The following is a 21543-nucleotide window of genomic DNA, read 5'->3' on the forward strand; positions in this document are numbered from 1 at the left end:
TTCAAAATAATGGAGAGGCATGTAGTGCGAGAGGGGAGAGAGAAAATTATATTTGTTGCAAGTTGGTCATTATTGAAGATGGGTGATAAGTGCAAAGTAATTCACTACATTATTTTTTCATATGTGTTTGAAAATTTCCAAAATAAAATGGCCGGAGGCCACAAGACAAGAATTTTTCTCAGGTTTTTACCCCTGACTCCCTGTGTGAACTTCTCTTACTGCAGGGTTCCTGATTAAACTTGAAAATGACCTTTATCTCACACCCCTCTTGTGAGGAATAAAAGTGAAGACGTGTAAGGTTCCCTACCCAAGTAACAGGGCTCCATTTTGTCTAACACGGACAGATTCCCAAAAACAAATCAAAAGAAAATCCACTCATCACATATACTGTGTACGAAACCCAATTTTAGACAATAAGAACCCAGAGTAGACAAACACTTATTGTAGAAATCAGTCTGCCTATCTCTAATCAGTTACCTTTACAGCAATGTGAGGATATTCCCAATTTAAATATCCTTGACGTTAGGTGTCAACGGACATTCAACAAGTGGTGTGAGGAGAGAAAGCTGTAGAGTGGAAGGCAGAAATACACCAAGATCTTCATTCCTCTCCCTTTGGTTTATCCGGTAAAACCCTACTTTTCAATTCTCCCTGCACCGACAGGTTCTATTCTCAAAACTGGAACTGGAGCAGCGGGGTATAAGTACAGAGGATGAGTTCCCAGTTTCCCAGATAGGAGGAGGCTGAAAACTCAGAGTATTTGATCATGAGAAGGTGACTACCTCCTCTCTCTGATTCCCACCTTACCCGACTCAAAAGAACTGGACTTGAAGCAGACGGATGTTTGGATTGGGGTGGCGGGTGGGGAGGAGCAGCAGGAAGGAAGGAGCGTGGGAAGGGTGGGGCTACAAGGTACCGGAGCCAATGGGTGGTGACCCGGAGGTTCACGTCCCTTCCAGCCCTGCAGTCTTCAAGCTTGAGCTGGAAACGGCAGAGGTCCAGAGACATCTGAGATCTCTGCTCTTCCCATTCACCAAACTCACCTAGGGGTCCCACGCTCCAGTGGTTGAGGATGTCCGCTCTTTCGTCTTTTGTCACAGAAACTTACACAGGGACAACCTCCCCGTGAGTCCTAAGCAATCCGAAGTCCTGGGATCTCTTGAACGTTTAAGGGAAACCCATTACCTGGATCTTCGGAAGTCTCCAAAACCTCCACCCAGAGCCTCCATCCCCAGTCCCTAACGGACTGAGCCCACCTCCTCTTGAGAAGTACTTCAGCTGTTATGGAGTCACCCCTCTCACAAGTTTTGAAATACTCAGTTATCATTCACAGTGGGGGTTCCCCGGCAGCTCATTGGTGAAGAATCTGCTTACAGTGCAGGAGACACGGGTTCAATCCCTGGGTCGGGAAGATCCGCTGGAGAAGGAAATGGCAACCCACTCCAGTGTTCTTGCCTGGAGCATCCCATGGACAGAGGAGCCAAGTGTGTTAATCATTGAACCCTCTTGCGACCCCATGACTGTAGCCGTCCAGGCTCCTCTGTCCGTGGGATGCTCCAGGCAAGAATACTGCAGTGGGTTGCCATTTCCTCCTCCAAGGGGATCTTCCTGACCTAGGGATCGAAACCGGGTCTCCTGCATTGCAGTCAGACTCTTTACTGTCTGAGCCACCAGGGAAGCCCTATCATCCACTAGGCAAATTCATTTGACTTAGCTCCGTGGTAAAACCTGCCATGTCCCTCTTACCAGGCAGATATGGGACCCTATGGGCTCAGCAATACAATTTGGTAGTTCCCCAAGCTGGTTGTGTGTCAATTCACAGATACACAGTCCACATGGACTGTCCCAGTCCACAACAGTCCTGGAACCTATTGAAAATTCATTTTTAGATGAATGATAGGGTTACCACTTCCCATCAGCAAGTGCATTAGTATCCTTTACATCTTTATTGAAGTCACCATTTCCTGGGTTTCTTCTGGCTCAAGGTCAATCCTTGGATAAAGCAAGTCGAGTAATCTAGCATTTAATTTACCATGGCAAGGAAAGGCAGGAACTCAGGGCTGGACATTTGACTCTCAAATGAATGGAAGCCTCATGAGAGGAAGACTGAACATCTGAGATATTTATAGAAGAAGAAAAAAAAAAGATCTGCTCACACCCAGTGCTTAGAATCCCAGTGGACTAATTTATTGACCAACAGCATTATTCCTCCAGATTCATTCCAGAAACTGAGTAGACCAGTTGAGAAGCAGGCTCTGTAGGCATCACCAATGGCATATAAAATGGTAAGTGTATATACTGAGGAAGGGATGGGGAAAACACAGTGAAAGTAGTAACCAGGGAGGATGTGGTCTAGGAGACAAACTGCAAAGCCAGGCTCCATGAGCTCCCCCACCCCACCCAAAAATGTCCCTATTCTTGGGAGTAAAAGCAGCTCTGGGTCTAGAGACATCAACAGCTGCAATTTGATGTTGACTTGCCTATTAAGAGCTGTTTTAAGGAATATATGATGTCAGGCCAAATAAATAGTTAACAAGTCACACAACAGGTTGATCAGCAATTTGAGTATCGCCTTGGAGGATTTCCTCATTTTCGACCTCTTCAATGGGTGTCAGTTGGAGACTTACGGGTAAGGACTTGGAGGATATCGTAGGCTTGTCCCTGCTGGTGGAGCTGGAGGGAATCCCATGAGTGAAGCAATATACAAAGTATATGGGGATGGGAAGGATGACCGTGAGTGAAAGGGCGAACAATGTGAACAGCCCCCATGATGGGTATTGTCGAACCACTTCTTTTGACTGTGGAGAGATGGGAAAGGGGTTCAGAATGTAGAAGTTCCCAGAAGAGGAAGGACTGGGGAAGGGGAGGGTCAGAGGAGAACCAGGGCAGAGGACTAAGAGTTTTCAGGGAGTCGGAGAATGAAATGATAGTCTTTAGACCAAGAGTGGATTGAAAACTCTAGCACCCCACTCCCTATGAAGGTCAGGGGAATGAAGGGGGCGACTTACAATGCTTGAGTCCCAGGCCAGATAGGTGATATTCTTCTGAGATAGTTGAAATACAGAGGTCATAGACAGGGCTAGCAGCACAAATGGAATTATACAGGACCACAGCCAACGCATGATGGTGTACATAGGATGGCCCCACAGGTTAGCAGTGTCTGGGAAGAAACTGAGAGGAAGGGCCACAAGACTGTAGAAGGCCCAGTTGGGCCTAACCCAGTCTTGGAGGGCAAGATCGGCCAGACCTTAGCCCCCCGCCTCAGCTCAAGCCTCATCCTCTATCTTCTTCTCAGTCAATCTTCTATCCCTACTCAAGAAAAAAGTTCAAACATTCCTCTACTGCTCAAAAACATTTCATGGATGTCGGTGCCCTCAGGATAAAGGCCAAGTCCCTTTCATTCATTCTGTGAATATGAGAGTGTCTGTGACATATCAGGGATTCTTCTAGTTGCTGGGCATCCATAGTGAACAACACAGACTCTACAAGAGTAACATTTAACCCTCCCTGAGCTTTTCTTAGCTTCTTCCAGCCAATATATTCAGCCTCCTTTACTGCATGTTCTCAATCTCAATGAATACACAAGTGGAGTCCTTTGGTCTAGAGTGCCCTGCTCTCTCCCTCTTTGTCTACATATTCATCTGTCCAAGCTAAGCTCAATCATCCTCTCACCTAGGATGCTTTCCCCAACTCTCCAGATGCCCCTAAATGTCCCTGGCTACCTCTACAATAGGCTTTCCATCTTGTATTGGGATTGTCTGCTCATATGTGTCTTCCTCCTTGGACTCTGCACTCTTTGAGAGGAGGAGCTTACTCCATTCATTTGTACCCCAGTACCACAAGACTTTCTTGACGCAAAGAAAGACTCAAGATACATGTGAGTGAGTTAATGAATGAGTAAACTGACTCCAAGAACCACTGTCAGCTGAAAACACTGCCACCTGAAGCTTCTACCCTTAAATTATACCACGTGGGTGACTACACATCTGCCTGTTTAAAAATTGGGCCTGGGAGTTCTTTGTATTCCTTGTATTTTATTTGGATGTTCCCACTCTTCCTTTCACAGTTATGTTTAATGTTTCTGATTATCCTGTTCCCTCTTCCTTAGTAGCTTTTCCTTGCAGAATTAGACCACATCTCTCAACCTACACCTCTACCACCTTAGTCCAAGCCATTCGTTAGCTCCCATTTGGAATACTACAATAGCTCCTAACTGCTCTCCTTGCTTCACTCTTGATTCTTCATAGTCTTTTCACCATACAACAATCAATCATAGGTATCTTTTTGAAAAAAACAATCCTGGTAATGTCAGTCCCCTTCTCAAAACTCTTCCATGCCTCCTCTCTCATTCTACATAAAAAAAACTAAGTCCTGCCATAGCTAAAAAGGTCCTAACATCATCTCCCATCACTTCTCTGGCCTTATCTCATAACATTTTATTCTAATCTCTGATTTCCTTGTTGCTCAAAAACTTTAGGAATGATGCTTCCTCTTGCTTTGGTACTTACTGTTTTCCCTACTTGGAATTCTCTCTCAAAATTTTTTTCATGGTTCCTCATCTCATTTCATTCAGGAGTCTGCTCAAATGTCACATTATCAGAGAAGCCTCCCCTGTGATCCTATCAAAGTTATTAATAGCATATACTCCCACTCTTGATCATCTTATCTCACTTTTTGATTTTTCTCCTGTCAGTTATCACCTCTTGACATTTGTATTTGTTCATTTGGTTATTATTATGAATCTCTACCACTAGAATGTAAACTCCCTGGGGACAGGGGTGCTTGTTTTACTCAATGCTCTGTCTTTGATGACTGAAACAGTTCCCAGCACATATTAAGCACCCCAGAAATATGTTGAATGAATGAATGAATAAAAAAGTTTTTCAGGAGAGCCTGGAGTTCCCTGAAGTTAAGAGTCCCTATGTCACTCTCATCAAGTGAAAATAGAGGCAACAAGAAAGGGATCAACCTTCCCTATAGACCCAAGCTATCACCTGCTGGCCTTCCTTGCCCAGTTCACAGCCAAGTTTTCAAATATGATGACGATGATTATAGGAATGATTGTCCAGTAGTCAGTCAGCAGTCTGATGTAGTAGCTGCCTGAAGGTCGAGTGAAGAAGAGGCCACACAGGAACATGAGCATTAAGACAACCACTGGAGGGAACATTGGATTTAGATCAAGGTCACAGGTCTAGCTGGGTAACAAGGGCTAAGCAGAGGTGATAGACTAGGGCCGTATAAGAATCTGAATGAAGTCAGGGTCATTGATGGGTATACACATGTAAGTCAGAGTACCTGTAAACAGCTTTGTATATTTCTGGACAGAAATAAAGGTGTCCTGGAGAGAGGTAATGACGCTATGTGTGATCCCTATCGTGGTGGACAACTCCAGGTTCAGCAACATTAGAAAGAACAGGATGGACCAGGAGATAGACCCAGGAATAAAAGACATGGCTTCAATGAAGGCCAGGAAAGCAAAGTTTGTGCTCTCCTTAATCTGTGAAGGGAAGAAAGGGCAGGAGTTAAAGTGTCCTTGAATTTAACAAAAACAACAAAAAATACAGAGATATATTCTATCTTTCCTGAAAATTTTCTTAAAACCCCTGCATCACTGAGAAAACCAAATTTCCAAGCTGACCCTCTGACATGGAAAACCAATCCACCTAGTATTACTCATAGAAGGGCATTCTGCAAACTATAGTTCTTTGCATTACCAAGGTTGCAGCTTATCCTGGTGCTTCTGGGTGTTTTTTTTTTTTTTTTTTCTGGTGCCAATAAAAGCTGAAATTTCTGTTTTACAAAAGGTTTTGAAGGAACTCTAGGACTCATTCACCTATTTTTACTGACCTTCAAAAACTGCTCCTCTAAGTTGCACTCAGACACATGGCTGAGGACCTCCTTCTTGATGGGGTGGGAGAGGCTGTTGAACCAGGAGGTGAAGATGGAGGTTGGGTTACCAATCAGATTTTGAGGTGGCTGGGCCTCAGGAGGCAGTATCCCCATGTTTACCAGCTTCAAAATTGTTTCAATATTCCTGAGGATAAGGAGTTGAATCACAAAGAATCATTTTGCTCCTTAGAAAATGACCTGCTTTTCCCTTATCTTCCAGATAAGAAAGGACATCATGTTACTGATCTGGGTAAGGTAGAGCCTGCGATTAAACCTAGAAGCCACCCACCTTCAAAGTCATGAATTTTTATGAGCCTGGATAATTTATGACCCTGAGGGGATGGGGCAGGAGAAGCCTTTCCTATGGTCTTCTTGAGTCTTATAGAGTTCTTGGAAACTCTGAGTCCCTGCTCTAATGATGGGGTCTTTTATTCACTCCCTACCCCTTATTCACGCCCTACTTCTTTCTTAGACTAGCAGGTGAAAGTCAACCTTCTAAGCTTTGTATAACTGAATGTCAGGGAGCATTTACTTAAGTGTACCATATGCATAACAGTCCCATGAAGTTGTATTACTTTGTGAGAAACTTCTTGCACTTTTTGATCTGGGTCCTATTTTCTAAGCTTTATCTTACCCCATGACCTTCTGCAGATCTACTCTGCTCACACTTAACTTCTTACAGCTTCAGGGCATGACATGCTCTCTCATACTCAAGACCAACCCCCACTCCCACCATCATTCTTCACTTGGGCTAATTCCTATAAATCCTTAAAACTTCAGCTCATTGCTCTATAAGAACTTCAATGGAAGGTTTGCTGATAATAGCAAAATGCAAGTGGCAGAGATCAAACCAGTCAATCCTAAAGGAAATCAATCCTGAATATTCACTGGAAGGACTGATACTGAAACTTAAGCTTCAATACTTGGGCCACCTGATTTGAAGAGCCGACTCACTGGAAAAGACTCTGATACTGGGAAAGATTGAAGGCAAGAAGAGGAGGGTAGGACAGAGGATGAGATGGTTGGATGGCATCACTGACTCAGTAGACATGAGTTTGAGCAAACTCCGAAAGATGGTGCAGGACAGGGAAGCCTGGCGTGCTGTAGTCCATGGAGTCGCAAAGAGTCAGACATGATTTAGCTACTGAACAAAAATAAAGTGGCATTTCTAATCACAGTTTAGAAAATAAAATACTCTATGCTCTTCTGGTAATAAGCAAGTTAAATATTTGGACCAAACTTCTCACTGGAAATAATTTAAAAGACTCAAAGATATTTTTAAATCTTGAAAAATAAAAATATTGACAAGATAATAAGGAATTATAGTATTGGACAAAAATCAGAGTACAAACAAAAGCAGTGGAGAAAGAAGCCTTGCAAAGCAATTTTGCCTCGAAGGATATGTCAAATACATCAAACCATACCTGAAGTTTCCAGGCATAGTTTGATGTAAAAGCACCAGAGCATGCCCAAAGTAAGGATCAGAATAGAAGGTCTTCCCCTAAATCTGTCATTTCAAAGGGTTGCACCTTTAACAATAAAAAATGAACCAGAAGCTTGCACCCAACTGTTCCACACCACAGGGAACACAAGGAAGGCTACTTCAGAAAAGAGCAAAACAAGGGCAAAATTTTAAGGTTCCTGAATGTCATAGCCACAGCCAGCCCTAGCTTAAACTTGGAGCCCAAATATTTGACCCTGGTTGTCACAAAAGCTCAAGTTAGAGTCTTTCTAATGTCCCTATGTATCAAGTAAAAGCAAAAGTCCTACCTGGATGAATATACCCTCTTCTTAGGCCTTAAAAGAATTCTTACAAATAATAGTCAAAAAAATAGGACATGGAGAGAACTACACATCATGAGAAATAACACAATAAAAATATCCCTAAAGTTACTACAAATATTAGAATTACAAAAAACTATAATACAACTAAGTTTACTATGCTTAAATAACAAAACAAGCTTGGAAATATTTTCAGGGGACAAGAAACTGTAAGTTGACCATAAAGATTTTTAAAAATGAAACAGAACCTCTTGAAATAAAAAATAATTGAGATTTAAAAGTCAGTATGGATAATTTTAATTTCACAATTAGGCACAGGGGCACAACTTATCCTCCCACTTTAAACAACTAGATAACTGGACAAAATGTATAAAACAACTGTTTTTAGACATTAGATAACAGGCAGTACAGAACTGTGATCTCTGAGAGAAGGAAAACAAATGAGGTGCACCATGTAATTATCCTGGTTTTCTGCCTGAAAGCACATTCTAAACTGCAGAGCAGAAAAGATCACAAGTAAACCATGGCAGTCTCATTGAGTTGGGGAGACAAAAAAGGAGTTCAGGGAGGCCAAAGAAGTTAGAAGTTCCAAGGAAGAATTCTGGAGGAAATGTAGCTATGAAGAAAAAGAATTCCAGAAATTTGCATCTGGCCTGTTGAGTGTGTGCTAAATTTTAAGATTCACACATATGGGATGAAAATCTGCAAGGCTATATATAAAGAATAACTGGAAAATATCCAATCTGAATGGGGTATTCAGTAGAGAGTCCAGAAGGGCCATGCCTTCCAAATGGGACTGAAGGACTCCTGGAGAAAAGCAGGCTCTAGACCCACCCTACTGAAGCTTAAAATCAAGCCTCAAAAGTATAAAACTGAACCACAAGTATCACCACTTGCTAGAACAAAGCTCAACCAATACTCATTCAAGGAAGGCAACAAAAAGTCAGACACTCAAAAATACAGAATTCACAAAGTCCAACCTCCAGTCAAAGTAAACAAATGAAGATAGAGAAAAATGTGACCTTGATCAGTATAAAAACCAGTCATAAAAGAGAGTAATAAATGACAGATGAAGGACTTAACAGTCAGGGATATTAAAATATCTATTTAAAAAAAAAAAAAAACCCAGGACAGGTGACTAACAAGTGGGAGGGTAATTACAATTGTAGAGGTTCTCCCCAGGGAGCAAGGGGTACAAGCCCCTCATTGGGCTCCCCATCCCCTAGGTTCTGCACTGGGAAGACGAGCCCCCAGAATCTTTGGCTTTGAAGGTCAGTCAGGGCTATGAGAAATAGATTCCACTGTTAAAGGGTGCACACAAAATCTCATAAACTCCAGGACTCAGGGCAGAAGCAGTAATTTGAAAGAAGCTTGAGTCAGACTCACGTGCTGATCTTGGAGAGCCTCCCAGAGAGGAGGAAGACAACTGGGACTCATCCTGGGGACAAAGACACCGGCAGTAGCCATTTGGGGGAACTCATTCTACCACAAGGACAGTGGAGCTGGCAAGTGCCAGTTTGGAAATGTACCTCTAGCTTATTAGTCCCAGGACCCAGATCTATCCACCAGTCAGTTGGCACCAGTCCTGGGATGCCTCAGGCCAACCAGGTAGCTTGATGGAGACCCAGTCCTAACCATTAGAGGGCCCAGGATTCAGCCCCACCCACCAGAGGACAGACATCATACTGGAATCTTTTATGACCAAACACTTCAGTTCAGTTCAGTCGCTTAGTCGTGTCCGACTCTTTGCGACCCCATGAATCACAGCACACCAGGCCTCCCTGTCCAACACGAACTCCTGGAGTTTACTCAAACCCATGTCCATCAAGTCGGTGATGCCATCCAGCCATCTCATCCTATGTCGTCCCCTTCTCCTCCTGCCCCCAATCCCTCCCAGCATCAGGGTCTTTTCCAATGAGTCGACTCTTCGCATGAGGTGGTCAAAGTGAGACTATGTGACTAAAAATCAACTACAAGGAAAAAACTGCAGAAATTAAAAAAAGAAAACACACAAACACATGAAGGCTACACAAAATGCAACTAAACAACCGATGGGTCACTGAAAAAAATCAAAGAGGAAATTTTAAAATACCAGGAGATAAATGAAAATTAAGACACCACAATCCAAAACCAGTGACAAAAGAGGCAAGAATATACAATAGGGAAAAAACAACCTCTTCAATAAACGATGTTGGGAAAACTGGATAGTTATAAGCAAGAGAATCAAACTGAATGACTTTTTCACACCACATACAAAAATAAACTAAAAATGTATTAAAGACTTAAACATAAGACCTGAAACCATAAAACTGCTAGAAGAAAACTTAGTATACTTTTTGACATCAGTCTTAACAATATATTTTCTCAGGCAACAGAAACAAAAGCAAAAATAAACAAATGGGACCAAATTAAACTTAAAAGCTTATGCACAGTAAAGGAAACTGTTAATAAAACAAAAAAGGCCACCTATTGTATGGGAAAAAATATTTGCAAATTATATACCAACAGGGGGCTAATATCCAAAATATATAGAGAACACATACAACTCAACATAAAAACAACCCAATTAGAAAATGGGCAGAGGACCAAATAGACATTTTTCCAGAGAAGACATAGAGATGGACAACAGGCTCATGAAAAGATGCTCAAGATCACTAATTATTAGAGAAATGCAAATCAAGACTACAGCAAGCTATCACCCAACACCTGTCAGAACAGCTATTATCAAAAAACAACAATAAAAAGTGTTGCTGAGGAAGTGGAGAAAAGCGAACCCTTACACATTGTTGGTGGAATGTAAATTGCTGCAGCCACTCTGGAAAAGAGTATTTAAATTCCTCAATAAATTAAAATAGAACTACCATATGATCCAGCAATTTTACTCCTGGATATTTACCCAAGAAAATGAAAACACTAATTTGAAAAGATATATGCACCCCATGTTCATTATTACTTATAATAGCCAAGATATGAACTCAACCTAAATGTCCATAATAGCTGAATGGATAATAGGTAAAACTGAATCACTTTGCCATACACTTGAAACTAACACACCATTGTTAATCAAGTATTCTCCAAAATAAAATTAAAAAATTTTTAAATTGATGAATGGATAAAGAAGATGTGTGTACACACACACACACACACACACACACACACACACACACACACACACACACACACACACACCCCCAAGCTTCCCAGGTGGTGCTAGTGGTAAAAAAAAAAAAAAAAAAAAACCTGCCTGCCAATGCAGGAGATATAAGAGATGTAGTTTCAATCCCTGGGTCTGGAAGATCCCCTGGAGGAGGAAATGGCAACCTACTCCAGTATTCTAGCAGGGATAGTCCCATGCACAGAAAAGCCTGGCAGGCTATAGTCCACAGGGTTGCAAAGAGTCAGACACAACTGAGTGACTGAACAACAACTACATATATATGTGTGTGTGTGTGTGTGTGTGTGTATATATATAATGAAATATTTACTCAGTCACAAAAAAATAAGGAAATCTTGCCATTTGAAACAATATAAATGGATCTAGAGGATATTATGCTAAGTGAAATAAATCATACAGAGAAAGACAAATGTTGTATGAGATCACTCATACATGGAATCTAAAAAACAAATGAATGCACATAACTAACAGAAACAGAGTCATAGATACAATCATAGTTACAGAGAACAAACAGATGGTTTCTAGAAGGGAGGTGTCAGGGGAGGAGAGACATTGGTGAGGGAGATTAAGTTACAAAATAAATGAGTCATATGTATAAACTGTACCATGTGGAGAATATTGCCAACATTTATGTAATATCTTTGTATGGTGACAGATGATATCTAGACTTACATTTTGAAATGTAGAGAAATATTGAATTACTCTGTTATGTGCCAAGAATGAACACAGTGCTGTAGGTCAACTATACATCAAAAACAAAGAAACTTATAGAAAAAGAGATCAAATGTGTGGTTACCAGATGCATCAGGGCAGTGGGGAGGAGGAACTGGATGAAGATAGTCAAAAGGTACAAACGTCCAGCTATAAGATAAGTAAGTACTAGGATGGACTGAATCAGAGGTAAGTTGGTGAACTTCAATATAGATCAATAGTATTATACAATCTGAGGAAAAGAGGAAATAATATTTTAGAACATAGTGAACAGAGCCTCAGGGGCTTACAGGACAGTAACAGAGAGTTTAACATACATACACGTAATTCAGAGTTCGAAAAGGAGAGGAGAGAATGAGGCAGAAAAAATATTTAAAGAGAGAATTATCATTAAGTTATTGAAGTTGGTGAAAAATACACATTTACAAATTTACAAAGCTTAGTCAATTCCAAGTAGGATGAATATTTTTTTAATGCCTTCTCATCAGAAACTACAAAGTTCAGATGTACATTCTACCCTACTTTTATTTAATGCAACTGAAAGTCCCATACCTGAAAGGACTCTGAAAAGTAAATGGTAGCAACAGGAAGCTCGGAGAAGGAAAGCCAAATTCAAAGTACCACTGTATTAGCAGTGAATTTGCAATGATTTTTCCCTATAGTATCTCCTGACCTGAACTCAAAAGTAGCCTGAAACCAAGAACTGTCTATCGAGTATGGACATAAAGAATTCCAAGAGAAAAGTCTGTTATTTCTGGTCCAAGGAAAAGAGGCCTCAAATTTCAGAGAGAACAAGAGAAATCCCCTGATTTTTCTTGCTCTTTTCAGTTTTATCAAACATGTCAGACAATCCTGCAGTGACAGAGGTGGCTGGACAAGTACCTGTACATCTGAGATGGAAATCCTCCTCTGACCAAATAAACAGTGGTTCCAAGTACACAGATAAGGGAGGAAAATCCCTGTTACTTTAAATATTTTTTTCTATTGTCTCAATGTGTAGCCCTGGAGGCAGATGAAGTTGATGAAATTAGTAGCAGAGCAGGGAAACTAAAGCTCTAGTTTTCTAGGCAGAAAGCCAAGTAGTGGGGCTTCTTAAGAACTGGAAAGTGTTGGGGAGACTTCAGGTAAGAAGGAGCTGAAGAAGGTGATCCCATAAAGTGTTGTATGAAATTCTTGGCAGCACAGGGTTATATATGACCCTAAACAGCATTCCAAAGACTTGGACAACTAGAAAATAAGGTATATCACTGCCCAGCTTTCAAACTATTAGTGGCACACAACTAAATGAATCCAAACAGCACTGAAATAAAAAACTTGAACTGACATTGGGACCACAGCTCACAGAAGATGGGAAGAAACTTACAACATAAATCTAACCAGGGCAGTTGTCTCATAACACTGTAAAAAAATAAATTCTCCAAAGAAAATGAATACAGTTTCATATATGTTTAAAATAACTATTTACATTACTTAATGTATAAAGAATCAGGAAAATCTCAATATACCACAAGGAAAAAGATAATCAATACATAACAATCCCAAAATGACACAGAAGTTTTAATTATCAGACTTTAAAGCAATCATTATAATCATACTCTGAGAAGTCAAAGCAAACACTCTTGAAACAAGTAGAAAGATAGACTATCAGCAGACAAAAGATACAAGAAAAATACTAAGTGGAAAATTTTATAACAGAAAAATACAATAACAGAAAATCCACTTGAGTGGCTAAATAAAAGAATGAAGATGACAGAAGAAATAGTCAGTGGCCTGGCTGAAAAAGTTCCCTGAAACTTTGGCATTTGGTCAAAGTCATAAAACTTTAGATTCAAGAGTCTCAACGAAACTTAAACAGGAGTTGATAAACCTGAAAACCCTATGCCAAGACACATCAAAATCAAACAAATGAAAACTAAACATTAAAAAATTTGGAATACATGGATTTGTGTGTGCGGTTCACTGTATACCTGAAGCCAGCGACACTGTGTATCAGCCACACTTCAGTTCTTTTAAGTTGCTTTCAATCTGAAAGCCACCAAAGAAAAACGACACATTATACACAGGGGAACAACAATTTGAGTGACTGTGTTTCTCATCAGAAATGGAGACCAGAAAGAAACAGTACATTTTTTAGGTACTGAAAGAGAAGGATTGTCAACACACAATTCCTACAAGAAATAAGTGTAAAATATAGGCATGATTAGATGAAAGAATCTCAAAAAATTCATTGCCAACATGTCTTTAATATTAAAGAAATGCTAAAAGTTTTTCAGAGAGAATGGAAATAATACTGGAGGGAAAATTCAAACTTCAGAAACTAAGCAAGAGCAACAAAAATGATATCCAGGTAAATATAGCTGGATATTTTTCTCCTCTTAAGTTTGAGAATATGTATGTCAGTTGAAAGTAAAACTTATAACATTGTTTGATAGGATTTTCAGTGTATGTCTGGAGAAGGGAAAGGCTCCCCACTCCAGTACTCTGGCCTGGAGAATTCCATGGACTATATAGTCCATGGGGTTGCAAAGAGTCGGACACGACTGAGCAACTTTTTCACTTTCACTTCACTTCAGTGTATGTGGTACATATGACAACCATAAAACAAAGTGGGGAAGATAAAGGATCTCATTATGACGATACGGTTTTACATGTCACTTGAAGTGGTAAAATATTAATTCTAATTAAACTGTAAAAAGTTAAGTGCACATTTTTATTGGATTGTTTGTCTTCTCATTGAGTTGAAAGATTTCTTTACATATTCCAAATAACATGTAGTTGATCCTTCAACAAAATGGGGGTTAGAGACTTCCCTGGTGGTCCAGTGATTAAGAATCCATCTGCCAATGTAGGGAACATGGGTTCGATCCCTGATCTGGAAAGATTCCACATGCTGCAGGGCAACCAAGCCCTTACACCACAACTAGAGAAAGACCTATCATGGCCAAAAATAAAATAAATTTTTTTTAAAAAGCTCATTGAAAGGTATCTATTTTTTTAAAATGGGATGTTGGGAGAGCCATCCCTCTGCACAGTTGAAAGTCCACTTTTAACTTATAGTCAGACCTCCACATCTGCAGTTCCTCCGTATCCAGTTCTGTATCCATGGATCCAGCCAATCGCCCGACATGTAGTACTGTAGTACTATTGAAAAAAATCCACATATAAGTAAGTGGGCCTGTGCAATTCAAACTTGCATTGTGCAAAGATCAACTGTGTACAGAATATATAAATTCCTCCAATTTTGTAACATGTACTTTCATTATCTTAATGGAATCTTTCAAAGAGAAAATGATTTTAATCCCAATGGTGTCCAATTATTAACTATAATAAGGGCTCTCTTACTAGCAGCAATGAGAACTCTATAAAGTACAGAAAAATAGCAGATATAGAGAATGGCAGGCAATAACACTAGGCCTAAGGCAAATTAATAAGAAAGGAATGAATGTGAAGGAGTGATTTCTAGGATATCTTTTTAAATTATTTAAAACTGAAAAACAAGAGTATATATAGTATGCCATCTTCTGTGTAAGAAAAAAAGTAAATAAGAAAATATACATTTTTCTACTTATTTTTACAAATACCAGAAGGATAAAGTAAAAAATAATGAGCTTCCTTCAGAGGACAGATGGGAATTGGGTTGAAGTGATGGTGGGAGAGTGATATTTCTCTGTATCTTCTTGTATAATTTTGTCTTTGGAATCCATATTAATGTTTTATAAAATAAAATTAGGGGCCCTAAAATGTCATACAAACAGAAACAAATTAACATAACTGTATTTCAAGTGAATAACATAACCACACTGAACTGAGGAGAAAGAACTAGCCCAAATAAGTTTTGAACACAGCATTTTGACCATAAAATTCAGGATAAAGACAAGAAGTTGTCAGCGAACACTGGAATGTAGGATTAGTGTAGTGTGTGTGCATGTATGCATGCTCAGTCATGTCCTACTCTTTTTTTTTTTTAAATACATTTATTAACCAATGTTAACACATTAAATGAGTCTATATATTGCTAGTCAGAGCAGCTTACAATATGCCAGAATGCATCGAAGAACTGGACAGCCACAGTGAGTAATTACAATGTGCATAGTGGCTAAGCTCAACACCTTGATATAGCTTTATGATTTGCAGAAAATTTTTAATAATGATTCCTAAACAATCAATTGTAATTTTACCTAAAACTTTTACAAAACCAGGCCACAACCTCTTTTTTTAATTTTTTTTTTTTTTTTAAACACACAGTTTTCACACTGTAGAAACTTGGAAATGTGCAACCGTGTCAACGGAGACAAAAAAGCCAAAGTAACATGAGTCTTACTTTCATGCAGCTATCGGTAAATAGTACACACTATGGAATGATTTCACACCAAAAATAGTTCCACAATAACTTGCTCTCATAGGGGTAGATCGAAGTTTTAAAACTTGGAAAACAATCAGAGAAGGTAAGTGTTCTCAGTTACGTCGTCTCGACCAGACCACGGCACCGTGGCATATCCTACTCTTTGCTACTCTATGGACTGTAGCCCACCAGGCTCCTCTGTCCATGGGATTTCCCAGGCAAGAATACTGGAGTGGGTTGCTATTTCCTCCTCCAGAGGATCTTCCTGACCCAGAGATCAAACCCACGACTCCTGTGTCTCCTGTACTGCAGGCAGATTCTTTACCACTGAGCCATCGGGGAAGCCATATTCTAGTATCGGAATTAAGCAATGGGTGTGTATGACAGACAAGACACAGAGACAGTGTGTTTCCTATCAACACTGTGAAAAGCAGTTTGCATTATCTAGTGAAGCAGACACCCCACTCCAGTACTCTGCCTGGAAAATCCCATGGATGGAGGAGCCTGGTAGGCTGCAGTCCATGGGGTTGCTAAGAGTCGGACATGACTGAGTGACTTCACTTTCACTTTTCACTTCAGTGCTTTGGAAAAGGAAATGGCAACCCACTCCAGTGTTCTTGCCTGGAGAATCCCAGGGACAGGGGAGCCTGGTGGGCTGCCGTCTATGGGGTGGCACAGAGTCAGCCACGACTGAAGTGACTTAGCAGCAGCAGTGAAGCAGAAGATAGATGCAGTAGATTGAAGAAACATGGTCATGGTATTTAGCAGCTCTTCCCATCAAGAGACAAAGTCTATTTTCCCACTCCTTGAATCTGGGGTGTTTTTGTGAATTCCTTTGACCAAAAAAATGTAACAGCAGTGACAACAGGAGCATTCCCATGCTTAGGCTTCAAGACATTTTTCTGAATCCACCTTTATTCTCTGTGACCTGCCATATGAGGAAGCCCAGGCTAGCCACAAGGTGAGGCCTCCTGGAAGAGAACAGGCTTTGCTGACCTGCCAACTGTGCAAGCAGAGTGAGCCCAGCCACCACCATGGACAGCAGGGCCCAGCTGAATGCAGACGTGTGAGTTAACCCACCCACACCCAGGAGAAGAACTTTCCAATCAACCCACAGAGTCATAAGGAAATAATAAATCACTGCTGTTTTCAGCCACTTACTTTTGGGGTGATTTGTCTCACAGTAATAGATAACTAAGATGGCTGGATAGCATCACCGACTCGATGGACATGGGTTTGGGTAGACTCCAGGAGTTGGTGATGGACAGGGAGGCCTGGCGTGGTGCGATTCATGGGGTCGCAAAGAGTCAGACATGACTGAGCAACTGAACTGAACTGAATAGATAACTACACTCCAACAATTTCACTTATACACCCTTGAAAAATGTGCACACATGTAGTGCACGAGGAAAATGTATAATGTTTAAAAATGTTTAATGTTTAGAGAAACATTGTTTCAATAGCCAAAAACTAGAAAGATTGTACAAATATCCACTAGTAGTAGCATGGGTAAATACACTGTGATATGTTCATTTACTGGAACATTATACAGCATTAAAAAGCACAGACTAGAGGAAGACACAACAATACAGATGAATCTTTCAAGCATATGTTGAATTAAAAAAGTAAGACACAAAAGAATACAAAGAAAATGTGTATGTAAGTGAACAAATTAGACTACATAAATGGATACATTAAACTACTGCTTTGTGTAAATGTTCAAATTAAACTATATTGCTTAGATAAGGATACATATAAGAAAATGTAAAGAAAACAAAGAAGTAATGATCATAAGAGTCATGATAATGGGTACCTCTAGGAAAGAGGAAAGAAGTTATAATTAGAGATACATGAAGCGCTTCCAAGGTCATTCTAGTTTTTACAATGGGTGCTACACATTTTGTTTTATGCATGTTTCTACCCCATGGACTGTAGCTAACCAGGCTCCTCTGTCCATGGAATTCTCCAAGCAAGAAGACTGGAGTGGGTAGCCATTCCTTTCTCCAGGGGGTCTTCCCAACCCAGGGATCAAACCTGGGTCTCCTGCATTGCAGGCAGATTCTTTACTATCTGAGACACGAAGGAAGTCCCTCTATATGTGTGCAATGTACAATAAAATGTTTTTTAAAATACTAAAAATACCATTACACTCTCACCAGGCTGGCAAAATTTTAAAGTCTGACCAAGTTTAATCGAGTTGTGCAGAAAGTGAAATATATGGAATTCTCACGTATCATAAACCATGTTGAAAATCAGACAACGTATGTTAAGTCTATAGGTGTGCCAACCCTACCCAGCAATTCCATTCTTAAACATGTACATTAGAGAACTCTTGCAGGTGTGCATCCAAATATGCCCAACCTTCTAGAAGGAAAACAGTGGCCATTTGCCTGGATTAGAATTACCAGCAATAAATTCAGCTTAGGTTTGCCTCCTCTGGGAGTTCTTCTCTGAGTAGCTCAGGTGGAATGAATAGCTCTGTATTTTGTCCGCCCCATGACTTCTGCTGCTGGTTATAATGAGTTTAATACCATATAATCAAGTATTTAATTCCCCTCCCCTTCTTCCTCCAAATCTTAAAACTCAGTGAAGGCAAGGTCTATGGTCTGATTCTCCTGTCCAATCTTCATGTTATACAGAGTTCTTTCTAAGTGTCTGATGAATATTTTTGAAATTAATGCCTAAAGTATTAAAAATGGGGAAGAATTAAAGAATAAAAAGAATTTAAAAATAAAGGCTCTAGTTCTGAGAGTCTTTTTAGGGTTTAAGTATGATAGACTAACAGAAATCCCTAAATTTAGGAGCTGACAGTAAAGAATGAAGGCATTCAAGAAGTGGAGAGTTCTACAGATGACTGTGGTTCTGGATGCGATCTGGGACTAGAGTAACCTTGAACGCTTTCATATCTCTGTGGTGGTTGGTACTCTGAGGTGAAGAGTTGGCATTCTCAGAGTTTGAAGACTTCTAGGACTAGAAAAGGGCTCTAAGCAGGATAATACATGACAGGGATTCTACTGTCTCTGTTTTTCACTGTAGGGAAATGTAGAGGCTTGCAAAGAGACCTAAGATTGAGATGTGTGAATGTGGGTCTTTGTAGCAACTTTAAGGTTAGGCTCTCTGTGTTTTGTAGTTCCCTGAGGTTGGGATCCTCAACTAAGAGGTTGGCCTTACTTCGCATTGCAGTGGTGCGTGAGCTGTGTGGCCCAGAAGCCCAAGACAGAGAAGATAAAAGGTGTGACAAGTATCATGGAGACCAGGTTAGCCAGAGCCACAATAACGGCATCACTGAGACAGCTGTTGGACGATTGCATGTGCGAGGCTATGGAGACAATGGCGCCAAAGCCGAGGCCCAAGGAATACAAGACTTGGTTCCCTGCTCCACGCCATATGTTCACGTCGGCTATAGTTGATATCTAAAAGGGAGAAGGCGAGTGTTAAGGGAAGATGTCAAAGAAGGAGAGGAGAATCTTAAAAGGGTTAAAATGGGGGAGAAGAGACACAGAGAGAGATAATGGGGAAAGGATGCCTAAGAATAGGCAGGAAATGTCCTCCAAGGCCTGATGGGGAATGAGGAAGATACACCTTACCTTGACAACTGTCATATAGTGAAGGCCAAACACTGCCCCTTCCAGCATTATACTCCGCACGACAAGATAGAGCATTATGAGACCACTGGTTGATACCAAGACACACATTACCTGAATTGAGAGTGGGACAAAGCATGTACCAGTGGGAGTCAACCAATAATCAGCAAGGATCAAAAGTTCTGAATCAGAAATAAGGAGGAGTTAGAAGACAGCTTCTAGCAGGGGTCAGGAGCTACTGGGAGCAAAAAGTCAGAGGGAATGAGAAATTAGGAAATCAAAGAGTAACAAAGTTAGGTGAAGGCCAAAGCATCTAAGAATGTCAAGATATCAAAAAAATGGGTGGCTCACCTTCCCAGTCCACTTGAGCCCTTTAAGCATGAAAGCACCAAGAAGACACAAGGACACGAATAAGGGCAGGGTCAGACTCAACACTGGTGGCCCACTGTCCTCAATGCTGTCTGAGGCCTTCAGAGTCATCCGGTACCAGAAGTACAGGGAAGGCGTTGTCCGTGCACACTCAGGATCTGCAGAGACCTGGCTCTGGACATGCCTGCTAGACAGGGTGATCCCTCCCCTCTTCTTTAGCCTCCCCCCTTCCCCCTCTTCCTTTCCCCCTTCCCTCCGTTTCTTCTTCCTTCCACAATCTTCCTCTTCTTTATCACTCCTTGCTCCTTTCTCCTCTTCCAAATTTCCTCCTACCTCTCTGTTCTCCCCCCTTCTCATCTTTCACGTCCTCCTCACCAAAGCCACTGGCGTTCTCCAGTAAGGGACATTTCTCCCACGGAATGGGAAACTGGAAGGACTGACTCAAGTAGAAGAGGATCCAGGCAGTGACCACATTCAAGAACAAGCCGTTGATGAAGCACACCTAGGGGCCAGGGAGGAGCTGGCTGGGGAGGAAGGGAGGGGTCAGGAGCAAGGCAGGGATTTGACAGAGGACTGGGGAACTGAAGGGATCCGACCCATTCCAGGATGAGGGTTAGGATGGGGATAGGGTGTAAAGGGTAGGCCTGGGCAGCCCAGGGCTCCTCACCATGAAGCTTGTATACCCTATACCACCAGTCCAGGGGTTGATGGCCTTCCACACACCAATGTTGCCCTGACGCATCCTCTGACCAGCTGTCATCTCCAGGAAGAGGAGAGGAATCCCGATCAAGAACAGCAAGAAGATGTAGATGATGAGAAAAATGCCTGTGCAGAGGATTCAAGCAGGAGCTCTCAGAACCAGGTGGCTTTTTGGTGCCTGGACTTCTTCATGGGTACAGAAAAACTCGTTCCCCACCAGTGACCTCCCTCAGAGGCATAGGCATCAGGAGTCAACTGTTTCCACATCCCTTACAGTTCCAGGCGTCCAGTTCTTTGGTCTCTAATTCCTGGAAGATCCAAACACCTAGTCTTCACCTCCACCCTTGATCTAGGCTTCTAGCCCCACCATCCTCCTGTTCAGATATTCTGTACCTCTACCCCTCTTATGACCCTTCACATTCAGGCATCTGACTCCTATTCTGTTCAGAATACCAAGTCTTTATCCTCTACAGGTCCCAGAGACCTTGGGAGTTTGAAGTCTAGACAGGCCTCCATCTTGCTAGCCCCTTGTGAATCCGTGGTTCCTGGTACCCAGACTTACCACCTCCTCCGTGAAGCCACAGGTAGCAAAAACTCCAGAGACTGGCCGGCCTCAAGGTATAGCCCACCTGGGCCAGGAGGTACTCAGCCTTGTTGGACCAGAATGGACGAGTAACGAGGAGTTCACTCTTTTCCTCCTCTGGCACCTGAACTTTCTCGGGTAAGAATCTCTGTCTCAGGACTGGGGCAGCCGCTGCCCCCGTGACAGGGGTTACCTTGGGATGGCTGGCCCTGCTCTGAGCCTCAAAAGCTTGTGTCTCCCAGGCCTGAGCCCTCACGGCCCGGGCCTCAAAAGCCTGGACCTCAGAGACCCAGGCCGTCAGAGACCAGGTGCCTGTGCCCTTGTTTTCCAAAGCGTGACCTTCGGGGGAGCTTTCAACAGATGAGACTTTGCCCAGTGACACTCCTGAAGCCTGGGCCTCTGTCACCAT

At 41.5% G+C, this 21543-nt stretch overlaps 1 protein-coding gene across 1 annotated transcript; it reads right to left on the reverse strand.

Annotated features, from left to right (window-relative positions):
* Positions 1-2537: 2537 nt before the first annotated feature.
* SLC6A16 (solute carrier family 6 member 16) lies at positions 2538-21543 on the reverse strand. The gene is made up of 11 exons (XM_065919388.1): positions 21114-21543; positions 20520-20677; positions 20228-20354; positions 19835-20010; positions 19487-19597; positions 19071-19312; positions 5848-6034; positions 5296-5497; positions 5012-5154; positions 3009-3044; positions 2538-2798 (listed from the first exon to the last, which is right to left on the reverse strand). The coding sequence occupies exons 1-11, from the start codon at positions 21541-21543 to the stop codon at positions 2538-2540; spliced, it is 2073 nt and encodes a 690-aa protein (XP_065775460.1).

Source organism: Muntiacus reevesi, chromosome 2 (assembly GCF_963930625.1).
Source record: "Muntiacus reevesi chromosome 2, mMunRee1.1, whole genome shotgun sequence".
NCBI classification, from domain to species: domain Eukaryota; kingdom Metazoa; phylum Chordata; class Mammalia; order Artiodactyla; family Cervidae; genus Muntiacus; species Muntiacus reevesi.